The 12,221-nt window shown below is 54.9% G+C and overlaps 1 protein-coding gene across 1 annotated transcript in view; it reads right to left on the bottom strand.

Moving 5' to 3' along the window:
• The window catches only part of TGFBI (transforming growth factor beta induced), a 32,623-nt gene extending 22,767 nt beyond the window's left edge, over nucleotides 1–9,856 (bottom strand). Inside the window, exons 1-2 of the mRNA XM_038552235.1 lie at nucleotides 9,706–9,856; nucleotides 5,068–5,166 (exon numbers count right to left, since the gene is read on the bottom strand). Coding sequence (XP_038408163.1) covers nucleotides 5,068–5,166; nucleotides 9,706–9,839 — 233 coding nt within the window. The 5' untranslated portion in view covers nucleotides 9,840–9,856. The remainder of the gene's footprint in view (nucleotides 1–5,067; nucleotides 5,167–9,705) is intronic.
• Nucleotides 9,857–12,221: the final 2,365 nt, after the last annotated feature.

The raw sequence follows: 12,221 nt of genomic DNA, 5'->3' as shown, positions 1-12,221 counted from the left end.
GCGATTCACTCAGGCCTTATAGGGCTGGTCACTTATGCATCTCCCCATGCAACTAACAGCTGCTGGGTTGGTTTTTTGTTTGTTTTTTAAGATTTTACTTATTTATTCATGAGAGACACAGAGAGAGGCAGAGACACAGGCAGAGGGAGAAGCAGGCTCCATGCAGAGAGCCCAATGTGGGACTCGATCTCAGGACTCCAGGATCACGCCCTGAGCCAAAGGTGGACACTCAACCGCTGAGCCACCGAGGTTGATATATACTAAGTGCTCAGTTGTTGAGCCTTTTTTGGAAAAACTCCAGGTATAATGAGAATTGAAGTTTGGTTAGTAACTTTACTGAAAGCAACGTCCTGCATGAGCTCACCAATCAAATCACAGTGTGACAACACGATTCCCCCATAAACCACCTACAGAAAGCAACAGATGGGGCCTGCATGGGTTTCCCATTGCTACAGTAACAAATAATCCCACATCCAGTGGTTAGAACAACACAAATTTATCATCTTACAATTCTGGATGTCAGACCCAGAGCGCGGCCTTAAGAGACTAAAATCAAAGACTGTATTCCTTTTAGCGGCTCTGGGGGAGAAGGTATTCCTTGTCTTTTCCAGCTTCTGGAGGCTGTGGTCACATCACTCCAACCTCCTCTCCTCTGGCTCTGGCCTTCCTGCCTCCCTCTCATAAGGACCCTTATTACCACACGGAGCTCACCAGTTAACCCAGGATAATCTTCGCCTCCCAAGATCCTTAACCTAATTGTATCAGCAGAGGCTCTTTTTCCTTCAGTTACAGGTTCAGGGATTAGGATGTGGACACCTGTAGGGGGTCGTTATTCTGCCCACCACGGGGCATTACCCCAGACGGCACAAGGAGTCACGGAAATACTCACCAGAACACGATCCCCTGTCAGCTAAGCCGCCTCCCTGGAATTTACAGAGTGGGACAGAACCTTCAGGAAATCCTGTACAACAAAGGTGTTGGGTGAACCCCTGGTGCAAGATACATGTCAAATCTCGGTTGTTTGGAAGGACTTTATCCGTGGGGTCCCACGTGGCTGCACAGGAATGTAAACAGGGAAGGAAGTGCTGCTATGGGCCTGGGGACAGCCTGGCATCCCCGGCTGGTTTCTCTCTGTCCTCAGGGACCAAGGTTGTGGGACACAGGAAAGGAGGAAAAGGAGGGTTCTTCTTTGGCTTCATAGCGGACGTCCCTGGGGGTCCTGCCAGCACAAAACCTGCTGGAAAGAGCCGTGCCAGCTGATGGAAAGGCCCAGCTCTACCCCAGCTGCCTTCGGTAAAGGCTGGATCTTCAAGCCTAAATGCAGTGCAGAAGCAGAATTAATATCTCAGCCCTTGAACAGAGCAAGGCTTGCTCCTAGGAAAACGGGTGTGCCCTGCCACCTCATCTCGGCTTTCCAGAAGGGCTGCTGAGCTCAGGAATGTACTGTTGCTCACGAAACAACTTCAAGGCTTGGGGAATGCACAGCTACCGGCCCTACCTGCTGGCTCCCCCGCTGGTGGCGCCTGTGCCACACATGCAGGACGTCTGAGCTCGGGCTAGGACTATTGCATCCCCATGATCTCAACCCCGATCTGACTTGGCTGCTAAGTAGGCCTCCACCTCGTGGGGCTCACACAAAGGAGGCCTGTTGGGAGGCAGCAGGGCTTCCTGACCACAATTTCCTGCACCGTCGCTCAAGCTGCTGCACATAAAGTTTTTATGGTGACTGATCAGACTGGGGCCTGGAGTCACAGAGTAGGATGCTGTCTCCCTCTCACCCCCAGCCCTCTTTGTTTGATTAACTATTGTAGCACTCTGGTGCTCTTCAGGATCTGGAATAAAAGCTAATGTGAATTTGCAAGTAATAAAATCCACTCACATCGCTAAATAGGGGCCCACTGGTAACCACGTCCTGTAATAAAATCCAGATGGGAGGCTTGACAAGTGGCACCAAAGACTCAGGTTCTTTTCTCCTTGAAACTGCAGAAAAGCCACTGTCTGAAGACAATGTAGTGTCCTCCGGCCAGAGTACAGAGTGTGGCTGGTCCCCTCCCTCCTTCCATGGAGCAGGAGTCCAGGGCCTCACAGAAGCAGACAAATGGCTCCAGGCTCTGGGTCTCTGTGTGACTGGACACTGCAGAGTCTTCACCCTGTAGCCCTGGGCTTGGTGCCATTTGTGTCCTTTCAAATTTCAATGCTTCTTCTCCTAGGTGACCTGTGCTGCCTCTTGCCCTGTGATACTTTGCCTCCCTGCACCCTAACACACACCTCTGCTCCAGCCTCTTCCCTAGAGTCTTGCTGAGAAAATTCTCACTGCCCAAGCTGGCCCCACGTGGAGACAGTCCTGTTTGCTCCAACCACAGCTATGCTCCCCATTTCCCAGTCTGGTCTAGACCCAAATAAATGTACCTGGGGATCCATTTTCACAAGGCTGATGTCATCTCCAGCCAACACAGCCCTTCCCCTCCTCCCTTCCTGACCATCTATGGCACCGAACCCCTGGGGAACCGATGGCAGCTCTCTCATGGGTTTCTGTCCTTGTCCATAAGTGAGGTGCAAGGCCAATCCATCTCAGTTCCCTGACAATGAGGATGAGTTCCCCTTTCCCTCCCTGCGCCCTCTGGACCTCTTCCAAGTCAGCTCCACCTTCCTGACATTGCACATGGTGTTCCAGGAAGGGACCCTCTTGTCCTGGATTGTGCACTTTTATATCAGCCTGTATTTTCCTATCCTCATTTCCTCTTTTTGATGTGGCCCAAAGCAATGGCCACATGGAGGAGTTGAATGTGCACACCATCCCCTTCTGGCTTTATAAGCCCTTGTCAGCATCTGCAACTAGGCTCTGAGAGCTGTGTGACCCCACGCTACACCCCTTTCCCACTCACAGCCCACTGTGGCTGCTGTACCACAACATCACCACTCTCTCAGAGCTATGCCTGCCCAGAGGGAAGAATGGGTCATTGAGAACACTTGCCAACACACAGCTGCGTGGCTGTGCCCTGTCCTGGCACACAGATGGAGAAGGGTGTAGGTACCAAGAACCAGCGAGCCAAGATGACTCACCATTGACAGCAGTGTCAGCTGGGGCACAGCCAGGCAACGTTACCAAGCTACTGTCAACCGGTCAGGCCAATGCCCCCACATAAGGCCACCCAAATGCCGCCCCACTGCCAGCTTGACATCACAAGCCGGTCTTACTTTTTAGGGAAATTGAGACTAACAAAAATGTGGAACTCCTGAGACCCAAAGGCTCTGGGATGGAGAAGAGCTGTTTGCTTGGTACCGGTCTTCTTCAGTCATCTTCTGAGAAGCAGTTATATGCAGCCTTGTTCTATGCTTAATTAAGGAATTAATTAACTGTTTAACTGAGTAGATAATACACATACATGGGGGAAAAAAATCAAACAGTACTATAGACTTTTTTTGATTTGTTTAACTGGGGACACCAAGGAAGAATGTATGGTATGGAATTCACATAATCTCTTTTTGTCCACAGCAGCAAGAACTACTGCTGGGTGTTGATTCACTGAATGCAGAAGTTGTGTCCTATTAGCTCACTCACTCCTCACCTTTGAGGCTGGGTATGGTCAAGCAGGAGCCAGCAGTCATGGGTCTGCCCTACGCAAGCTCCCAGGGAGCTGCTGGTCTCTCCCCAGTTCTGCCATGACCCCAATTTCTCTCCCTCTCTCTTTTTAAAGATTTTATTTGTTTATTCATGAGAGACACACAGAGAGAGGCAGAGACACAGGCAGAGAGAGAAGCAGGCTCTCAGCAAGGAGCCTGATGCAGGACTTGGTCCCAGGACAGAGCCAAAGGCAGACACTCAACCACTGAGTCACCCAGGCGTCCCCCCAATTTCTCTTGATTCATACCAGGATCCATAATTGCCTAAGACAATCATAATTGCAAGTGGGGATATTTATTTTCTAGGTCCATTTTAAGGAACGAGCACTTTTTCTTCCTCCAACAGGCTATGAAGTGGGAAGACAGATCTACTCAAAAGCAATGTCCCTAGCAATACATTTAAAAATCCCTAGCATGGGAAGGAGTTCAACACAGTAGCTTAGAGGCTCTTAATCTTCCTATTCTGCAGACAAGAGGAAGGTCAGGCCCTCACAAGTGGCTCAGGAGGCTTCTCATTAGCACTTCTTCCCATCTGCAGCACAGAGCCAGCCTTGAGAGCTGCTGTTGACTCGTAGTGCTAAAACAGATTGGGTTGCTGGGGAATTCTGTTAGAACACACATGCCACCCTGTTTCCACAGGCAGCAAGGCAGCTGGGGCAAATGCCACTTCCCCGGGTGCTGCCAGAGGCACCCACAGGCCCTTTCATAAGCACAATGGTCCCTACGCCACTGGCACTCTCACTTCTGCCTGCAGGGCTTAGATCCACAATAACAGCACTTATTAGTGCAAGGCACCCTATTCAGCTTCGCATCTCCATCACTGTACGTCCTCGTGATGACCCGTAAGGGAGTCCTTAGTTACTCCCATCCAACAGATGAGGCAATTGAGGGCTACGGCTGTGCAGCAACCTGCCCAGGTAAGTGGCAGAGCCAGCCTTGGAATGGGGGAGTCTTGAGCCTATGCTTTGCTGCCTCATAACACACATATTCCTAGGTACCCAGTCTTTTGGGGGATGTTTACCTCATGGCAGCAGAGCAGGAGTGGTGTGTAAGTTCATCCATGGGCCTTCTTGCCTAGAGATCCAGGCCGGGAGCATCTCCACCGGCTTTGTACCACTTGGTGAGCATGGAGAAGCATCCACACCCCACCCCCACCCCAAGGCACACTCCATATTTCATGCTTCTTATAATCCCCCATCAGCCATGAAAAATACATCCAGGTCCTTTCAGGAGCCTTAAACATACGAACCCAAATCGGCCAGCTTGCTAAAAAGGCCACTCCCCAGCAACAGTTCCCCGACACGTTTGCACACGCATCTTCATGACTCCTGACGCAGGCTAACCTTTCAGAAGGCCGGCCCAGGCCCAGGGGCCCCGCTGCCGCCAGACATGCAGGGCGGCCACTTTGGTGGCTGGTAGTCTTGAGTGGTTATGGATACTCACGTGGATTTGCCACAGATTTTCCTCTGGTACCACTGCTTGCAGTTGGTGAAGTACTTCTTGTTGGTACCAATGAGCTTCTGCACGGCACACACGTTGGGGCTGAAATGAAAGCGGTGGTGTTGGCAAAATGAGCAGCATGTCTGCCCCACTACCATGTTCTTCCCACCACGTGGGCCCTCCCAGATTATTAGAATGTTCCAGATATGGAGAAGGGACAGTCATCTCAGTGTTGGTTTTGCTGGGTGGCTCAGGGGTAGATACTGTCTCAATCAATTTCCAGTGCCCCTGCAAGTCTCCTACCAAATTTAATTCTGGCCAAGTGTATCTCACACACTGACATAATTTCACCTAATTATCCTTCTTTGACACAGATACTTGGTACGCACAGATAAAAGCATCTTAAAATTTTAAGATCACATATTACAGGTTGTAAAACTAGTCTAAGTCATATGGTTGTGAAGCAAGGCAGCTTTGAGAGAAGCTCCCAGCCTTTCTCAGTACCTCCAAGCCCCACGGAACCAAAATGTCCAAAGGCTCTGACCCAGCACCCTGGAGCACATAGCCAGCCCCACTGTCCAGAGGGGAGGCCAAGGCCTGGACCCAGCACCCCCAGCGGCTCCACATAGACATGCTCTGCGTTCCTAGGCCAGGGGCTTGGCTCTGAACACAACCATGGTGACCATAGTCAGGACCTCATTAGGAAGCACTCTCCCGCTGGACTCTCATTCTTTGACTACTTAGGCTCCAGCCTGATTCTGCTGTCCCCAGGAAGGCCTCCTCCAGTGCCCAGGTGACACACTTCTGTGCACCTCTCACTTGCAATATGGCCCTTATTTGATGCTTGGTACCAAACAGAATCCAACACTGTTCAGAGTACGCATCTCTATTTTTTCCAATTATCCATCAAAGGACGAGGTTCCCTGCCTTGTTTTCTTTTACATTCCAGATGGGTCCTAGCACAGGGTCAGGGTGAAGAAAGAGTTTGGAATGACCTTGCTGAAAATGCTGCTCCCAGGACCACCCACTCAGAGGAGTTCCTCAGGAAGTCTGGAGAAGCTGACTGCAGTGCTCAGGGTTCTGCTGAGAAGCGTCCATCCCGGAGCCATGCAGTTTTTTTTTTTTTTTTTTTAATCAACGTCCCAAGTCATGATCCAGACCATGCTCAGGCCATGTGGTGGGAGGATCTTCATCAGGAGCCCGTGGGGAGAGGAGCTAGCTGTGGCTGTGTTGTGACATTTGGGAGGGGGTCCTCCTGACCTGAGGCGGGAAGTTCATCTGCCCAAGCACAAGCCAGGGGACAGCAAGGCAAAGAGCCTGAGGCTTCCACAGAACCTCCTTGTCCTAAGAAATTCAGATGTCACTTTTACATACCACTCCCTCTGTTACTTTAAAAATGTACTCTGTAATCATCACTTGCTGCCGGGAAGACACAGGTTCTTTGGCAAGAGCTGCACCGACCATCCCCATCGTGCTGGCTGCAGGAACGTAGGCAGTTCTCAAATACTCAGAGTTGGGTTATTGGGGAGGAGGGTGTGCGGACCCTTTGCTTCCCTGCCCTCTCTCCTCTACCACGTGGATGGCACCTCTTGTCCAGTTTGTGGCTCAGGAGGCAAAGGTGAGTGAATCAGGGAGGCGCACTATAGGTCAGTGAGTCGATGGAAAAAGCAGAAGGCAAGGGAGGTTAAAGGTGCAAACCCCAGGCCAGCAGAGAGGTAAGCCCATGTCCCCTTAGTCCTAACTGGGTCTGACCAGGTGCCCACAGCCTCCAGAGGATTCTAACCAAAGCCACTTTGTTCCTCTGTCTGCTGCCTGGGATTCACAGGTTACGGCTGTCCCCAAATAACCCTCAGAGAGTCCCCACTGGCCACACTGCAGCCCTAGGTACTGTTTATTGCTGTACAATCTCCTTCCTTCTATGTGGTCAAGCAGGAAACAATTACTGTCGATGAATTCCCTGCAACTTTCCGTAGGCGGTTGGCGAATCTTCAGTAAGTCTCTTGTGGATGTGGCTCCAACATTCCTCCGTGGAGTGAGTTTCCACTGCCCCAGCCCTTTGAGACAGGGGCGCAGGCGGGGGGGGGGGGGGGTCGCTCTCCCCGCAGGGTGGGAGGGGTGGGCTGCATCCACAGGAAATCCAGGCTGAAGTTTAATCGAAATGACCTAGCCATTTCTGGGCCTCCTGCCTCTGGCACAACAGCTCCACTGTCCAACTTGGATTTGAAAATCAAGTGCTTCAGGAAATCCAGTCCAGTTCTAAATGTCGACAATCTGAAGTGCAAATGCACTTTTATTTCTCTGTCAGTATTTTTTAACCTTTCTCTAGAGCAACATGGATACAGCGGGGAGTCAGGAGACCACATCACAGTCTCTACCCTCCCAAGAGCTCCCTGTGCTGGAACTCAGTCACTCCACCCCACCAAGCTGTAGTTTCTCCGTCTGTGAAATGGGAGCTCGAACAACAGATCTCCTGTGTCGTGGTGAAGATTTAAGCAAACCGGGGCTGGGGCCAGAGAGTGCTGTGCAGGAGCAAGGCAGGCTTGCTAGTTCTCCTTCAGGTCTTGGAGCCTACTGCGTGGCCTTAAAAAAGCAGAGATTTTTTTTTTTCCTTCCTTTTTCACCACTCCTCTCTCTGATGGAAAGACTGGGTCTTGAACAATGTCATGCATTTTCCCCAGGGTGCCACACCCATGTACAAGGCCAGGCACTCTTGTGGCACTTTCAGGGACAGTTAGATCACAGTAAAGGCAACCGTACCTGCAACCATTTTGTCACAGGTCATCTGCCTGCACACCCGCACTTTACCAGGCATGCGGATGGTGCATGGGTGGCCTCTCAGACCATCCTGCCCATCGCAGATCTCTACAGGCCTTTCCAACTGCACCCCAAGAAGTGAAACAACAGGATCAGCCTGCAGAGGCCGGGGGAGGAGGGGTGCAGAGGAAGTTAATCTAATATCTGAAATGCATAATGAAGAACACTTGCTTTGCAAAAAAAAAGGTAGTATTTTCCAGGTGGTCGGTGTCTCTTCTGAGCTCCGAAGGGAAGGAGGTTTTCCGTAGAGACGATTCTTGGTGGAACCCTGTCAACACCTTCGGGGAAACTTCACTCTAGTGTGCACAGAGACACCATTCTGCGTGACAGTGCTGCAGGGCGTGCTATCCGGATCGTCTCCTGACTTAGTGGCTAAGATATGGAGGGAACAGAAACCTCCCAAGCAGATTGCGGCACCCAAGCTGAATATGCTTCTTTGGCAAGAAAGGCAGGAGGACAGAGCTGAGCTGGGCACAGACAGTGAGAATGTCAACGGCACACATTTTGACTTTTAGGCCTCATCTGCCCCTCAACTTTCTGAGCTGGCCCCTCAGCCTTCTGCACACACAGCCTAAATCCAAGATGATTCTCCCCTTTCCTAAAGACCCCTGGGCATGCCCTGGTGCTCTAGTCTTTCCAGGAGGACACCAAGGCTGTGGCTCACCCCACTTGATTCCTCTCTGCAGAAATCCCCCTCCCTGCAGCCCTGGGCAGCAGACAGGCCAAGTGAACCCATATACAAGGCCACAGGCAGAGGGAACAAGGATGACAGCTCCCTGTGAGGGCCAGCCTGCACCTACCCCTGGAGTCCTCCTCAGGGCACAGAGCCAAGACTTTGCAAGGCCTCTGAAATCAACTCTAGTCACCCCCAAAGTGGGTTTTAACCTGAGTATACCTCTGCCAGTCATGTGGCAGTCTGGGCCCTACTGGGTTGGAATGCCAGATCCAATAGCATCTGAACTCCTGCTAAGGCCCAGTGGCATGTGGGCCACCACGTGACTTTATCCACATAAGAGTTTTACCTAGTTGTGAAAAAGAGTTGGTGCAACCAGGTAGGCTGGAAGCTATGGCCAAGCCTGGTTAAGTGTGGAGCAGGATGGCTCAGTTAGGGATGCAGAGATATCACCCATCCCTGCCCGCCCGGGTCTGGGCCCACGTCTGCCTGGGTTTGCCTCCTGAAGCCAACACACTGTCAGCGTCTGCAACGATAATATCCCACATTTATAACCCCAGCTTTCGTTTTAAGGCAGGTTCCAATCGGGGCTCCGGCGCATCCTGCAGGGCTGTAGGAAAGCGATGTGTCCTCTCCGGACTCAGTTTCCCAGTCTGCACGATGTGTGCGGGGCCCAGGGACTTCTGCTCTTCACCTGGCAGGGGAGGAGCGGCCACACGGCCAACGGTGCCTGGGAGCACCGCCCGGGGCCAGGTGGTGGGCGTGGGGCCCCGCCAGGTGACCGGGCCTGGCCCCTGGAGGCTGCCAGGCTGTGTGGACCCGGCCCCGCCGGAGTCTGTGCCCTGTGGGGTGGGCTTCCTCTCCCCCCGCCACCTCCACCTCCACCTCCGCACCGTTATTGGGGCAGAGCGCAAGCCCCTTCCCTCCTCCTGGGACTTGACGCCGAGAGCCCCGGTCGCCCAGCGCTCTTGGCCGGGCGGGCAGAGTGGCCGCTGGGCTGTCGCGCGGGTCCTCCGCGAAGCCCCCGCCGGGCTTGCCCTCCGCCCGCGCCCCCGCGCCCCCGCGCCCCCGCGCCCCCGCGCCGCCGCCTTCGCCTCCGCGCTCCGTCCCGGGGCCCGCCCGGCCCGCGCCACCCCCGCGCGGCGGCCGCTTACCCGTGCTGGCGGCCCCGGAGCCGGCTGTGCTGCAGCACCAGCTGGTACGGCGACCTGGCGGGGCCCCCCAGGGTGGCGGCGGGGCCCAGGGCCAGCGCCAGGGCGACGGGCAGCAGCCGCACGAGGAGCGCCATGGAGCGGCCGGCCGGGACCTGGGCGAGTGAGAGCGCCGCCGCCGCGGGCCCGGTTAAGTAGGCGGCGGCCGCGAGGGGCGGGGAAGCCCGGCGGCCCGCGCCCCCCGCCCCGCCCCGCCCCGCCCCGCCCGGCCCCCCTGGGCTGCGCCGCACCCGCGCGCCGCTCCCTGCCGCGCTCTCCCCCTCCTCCGCCCCGGCCCTCCCGCGGGGTGGGGGGGCTGGCGGCGGGGGCTCCGCACGCCTCGCTCCCCCAGGCCTCCGCTCCCGCAGCCCACACACCCTCCTCATCCTCGCTGCAAAGCTCCGGGGGCGCGGGGCGCGGGCCCTGCGGACGCCCGCCGCCCTCCCTCCGCGCTGGCCTCCGCGTGTCGGAACCTCACCCGGCCGGCTAACTCGGGAGTAAACCTTAGGGTGGATCCATCGATTGATCATCGACAGAAGCCAGAAATAAGTGCGACCGGCTTTGTTGGACGCTAAGCTCCCCTGGGAACCCGGCAGGAGGGGGGGGTCCCTCACCTGGTGCACACTCGTTCTCTGCCTGAACCTCTCTGCAGCACTCTGTGCCTGGTGCTGCAAAGAGACGGAAGGGGCAAGAGTCCTGCCCTGGAGGAGCTCGGAGCACCTCAGCAAATAGTCACGTGGGAGGGCCCTTGCTATTCACCCAAGCTCCTATTAATCACCATCTGGTAGCCATGGGGAGACAGTGAGGGCCTAGTGAATGACATCTAGATGAAGAATGGGGAGGTGGAGTCAAGGATAGAGGAGGCTGGAAGAGGTGTCGCAGAGTCCTGTTGGTGATGGAAAAGCAGACAAGTGACGGCATCAGTGTCAGGAACAGGCTAAGAGATGCTCAGATACAGCCCAGCAAGGCAGGACCCCCGAAGGTCAGGTGACTAGGAGGAGGGCCATATGTGGGGTGGAAGTGGGCATTGAGAAAAGTGAGCCAATTTGAGGAGTGTGTAGGAAGTAGCAGCAGAACTTGGATGCTGTACCCAAGGAGGGGAGAAGGAGGAGGCACAATGACTTAGGGGCTCTTGGCATGGGCATCTTGGTGGGTGGTGACACCATTTTTACAATAAGGGACACGGACGGGGTTGCAGGTTTGCCAGAGAGGGTAAGTAGAGTTTGGTGTGCTTGTGATTCATCCAGGTGGAGTGTCCCACAGGCAGCCAGATATAGGATGTGGCTCTCCAGGAGGGATGGGGTGGAGATTCACATGTGGGAGTCACCTGGGCATACATGAAGCTGACACTGTGGGAGTGCACGAACTCTTGGGGAGGACAGACAGAGCAGGAGGTGAGGGATGGGCCCTGACAGACACAGAGCAGCCGCAAAGCAAGTGACACAGCTGATGGGGGAGCAGAAGGAGATGGGGAGCAGAGCTGGCAGTGGGGAGGGTGCCCTCAAGGAGAGGCTGCTAGCAGCAATGCTGCACACATGACAGATCCACCAGGCCTGCTGTGTGGCAGAGAGCCCCTGGGGATTTGGCTGTGGGCAGCAGGATGGCCGAAGGCAGCCTGTGGTGGTTTGACGGAGAGCCTGGGGGCGGGGGTGGTGGTGGCGGTGGTGGTGTGTGTGTCTGTGTGGAGACCCAAGTACAGAGTATAAAGGATTCTTTCAAGAATCTTGTCTGGGAAGCGAAGGGGAGAGTCGGGGTGGGGGCCAGGGGAAGACAAAATCATGAGAGGCTTGGACGTGTTAGAAGGCTGATGGAAAGGAAGAAGAAAGAGAGAGTGGGGTAATCAGAGTGGGGGTGAAGGGAGAGGCGTGGAGCAGAGCAGCTGAGGGGATGGGGCCGAGTACTAAGGGAGTCAAAGCTACTGGGGCCTGACTTGAGGGGAGGGAAGAGTAGAGAGGAGAGGACAGGTGTCAGGGAGATTTCAGGGTAGCATTGACTAGACTTGGACACCCCATGGGCAATAGGGGGTGAGGGAGTGAGGGGGCCAGTGAGAAGCAACGGAGGCTTGTAGCTGGGATGACTGGATGCAGGATGGTGCACGTCGGGGTGCCAGTGGGGAGTATGGCATGACTCTGGGTGTGTTCACATCACGCCTGCTGAGCCCCCTGCCTTTCCAGGTGGAGAGGTCCAGGGCAGGCGTGAGGACTGGAGACGCAGACTTGAGTCACCACAGTAGCAGGTAGTGGGGCAAGAGAAGGAGAAAAAATGGGGGGGAGGGGAGAGGAGGAAGCAGGTTCCAAGCCTGGGGAGGATCTGTCTGACAGGCTGAGGGGCAGGCAGAGAAGGAGCCCTGAAGGGAGGCCCGTGGAGTGGGGATTCCAGAGAGCCACCGTCATGGCCAGCTGGGGCAGAGGTTTCCAGCTGGATCCCATCACTGAGCGGGTTCTATCTAGCCTCTGGTTGGCTCGCCGGTGAGCACTGTC

Source organism: Canis lupus, chromosome 11 (genome assembly GCF_011100685.1).
Source record: "Canis lupus familiaris isolate Mischka breed German Shepherd chromosome 11, alternate assembly UU_Cfam_GSD_1.0, whole genome shotgun sequence".
Lineage (NCBI taxonomy): Eukaryota > Metazoa > Chordata > Mammalia > Carnivora > Canidae > Canis > Canis lupus.
Note: the sequence above shows the minus strand (reverse complement) of the source record. Positions and strands in the feature narration are given on the sequence as shown.